The 1,750-nt window shown below is 53.8% G+C and overlaps 1 protein-coding gene across 1 annotated transcript in view; it reads left to right on the forward strand.

Moving 5' to 3' along the window:
• The first annotated feature begins 1,510 nt into the window (after positions 1 to 1,510).
• The window catches only part of LOC109924846 (potassium-transporting ATPase alpha chain 1-like), a 9,014-nt gene continuing 8,774 nt past the window's right edge, over positions 1,511 to 1,750 (forward strand). Inside the window, exon 1 of the mRNA XM_048593708.1 lies at positions 1,511 to 1,648. Coding sequence (XP_048449665.1) covers positions 1,570 to 1,648 — 79 coding nt within the window. The 5' untranslated portion in view covers positions 1,511 to 1,569. The remainder of the gene's footprint in view (positions 1,649 to 1,750) is intronic.

Raw genomic sequence — 1,750 nt, forward strand, 5'->3', positions numbered from 1 at the left:
TGTTCCCGAGGGAGGCTGTGTCCCTCACCGGGGGTCAGGGAGCAGTGGACCCTGTTCCCGAGGGCTCCCACACTCTCCCCCAGCATCCCCCACCCCCACCCCCCCGGCGAGGGCTCAGCTGCCCTCGTTCTGTCCCCTTTAACCATTGCAGCCACTGTTGCTGCTTCAGTACAAACAGGGACCTCTTCTCCGGCCTCTCCTTCAGGCTGCAGCTTCTGCACTGTCCCCTCCCACCCCCCACACCCCCACACCATCTCTCCTCAAATCCCCTTCAGAGCCTCTGGCCTCACACTCAGGCTCCCCAAAACTCTGAGGTGTCTCAGAATATCCACAGGCCCCTCTCGCTCCCCCATGTGTGTGTCGTTGTGAGTGAATGAGGCTGTGCGTGTGTTTCACGTTTATATGTGTGTGGGAGAGAATGTGTGTGCTTGTGTGGGAGAGGGTGTGTGTGTGTGTGCGGGAGAGAGTGCGTGAGAGAGAGCGTGAGTGTGTGTGTGAGAGAGAGTGTGTGAGTGTGTGAGAGTGTGTGAGAGAGGGTGTATGAGAGAGTGTGAGAGAGTGAGTGTGTGAGAGGGGGTGTGTGTGTGCAGGAGAGAGTGCGTGAGAGTGTGTGTGAGAGAGTGTGTTTGTGTGAGAGTGAGTGTGAGAGAGAGAGTGCGTGAGAGAGTGCGTGAGAGAGAGTGTGTGTGAGAGTGTGTGAGAGAGATTGTGAGAGAATGTGTGTGTGTGAGGGTGTGTGAGTGTAAGAGTGTGTGAGAGAGTGTGAGAGAGAGTGTGAGGGAGTGACTGTGTGTGTATGAGAGAGTGTGTGTGTGTGTGTGTGTGTGTGAGAGAGAGAGAGAGTGTGTGTGTGTGTGTGTGTGAGAGAGAGAGAGAGACAGTGTGAGTGGCGGGTGAGTGTGTGAGAGAGAATGTGTGTGTGAGAGTGTGTGAGTGTAAGAGTGTGTGAGAGAGAGTGTGAGGGAGTGACTGTGTGTGTATGAGAGAGTGTGTGTGTGTGTGTGTGTGTGTGAGAGAGAGAGAGAGAGTGTGTGTGTGTGTGTGTGTGTGTGTGAGAGAGAGAGAGTGTGAGAGGCGGGTGAGTGTGTGGTATTCCCCTGATATGAGGATGACCCTGCCTCACAGTGAGAACATACAGCTGTACTGTTGGGCGAAATTCAAGCTCGAGTTTGATGAACAGTTAATTTAATGGAAACGTTGGGACTGGAGACTGGGTCATGGACTCTGCAATTGTCACAAAAACTGACATCCCTTTAGAGAGGGAGTTCTGTCACCCTGACCCAGTCAGGCACTGCACATCATTCCAGATTCACAGCCGGTGTGTCTCACTCTGAATTTCCCTCCTTCTCTCCCACATGTCTCCATCCAGCTTCCCGTCCCCCTCAAACACCCCATTCCTATGGGAGTGAGCACCACATTCCTACACACTCCCCCACCTCAGGGGGAGGATTCTCTGAGTGAATAATGTTCCTGAGGTGCTCTCTGATTGGGTGGCTGTGCTATAATAATCTGTTCTGTCCATAGTTCCCATCTGTCTCACTTGCCTATGAGAAAGCAGAGAGTGATATTATGCACATTAAACCGCGAAACCCTCGCAAGGATCGACTGGTGAATGAGCAACTTGCAGCGTATTCCTACTTCCAGATCGGTACGTTAACCTCCTCATCCCAGTGCGGCACTCCCTCAGCACTGACCCTCCGACAGTGCGGCGCTCCCTCAGCGCTGACCCTCCGACAGTGCGGCGCTGCCT

This window comes from Rhincodon typus, unplaced genomic scaffold, assembly GCF_021869965.1.
Source record: "Rhincodon typus isolate 14 unplaced genomic scaffold, sRhiTyp1.1 hic_rhity00003628, whole genome shotgun sequence".
NCBI lineage: Eukaryota > Metazoa > Chordata > Chondrichthyes > Orectolobiformes > Rhincodontidae > Rhincodon > Rhincodon typus.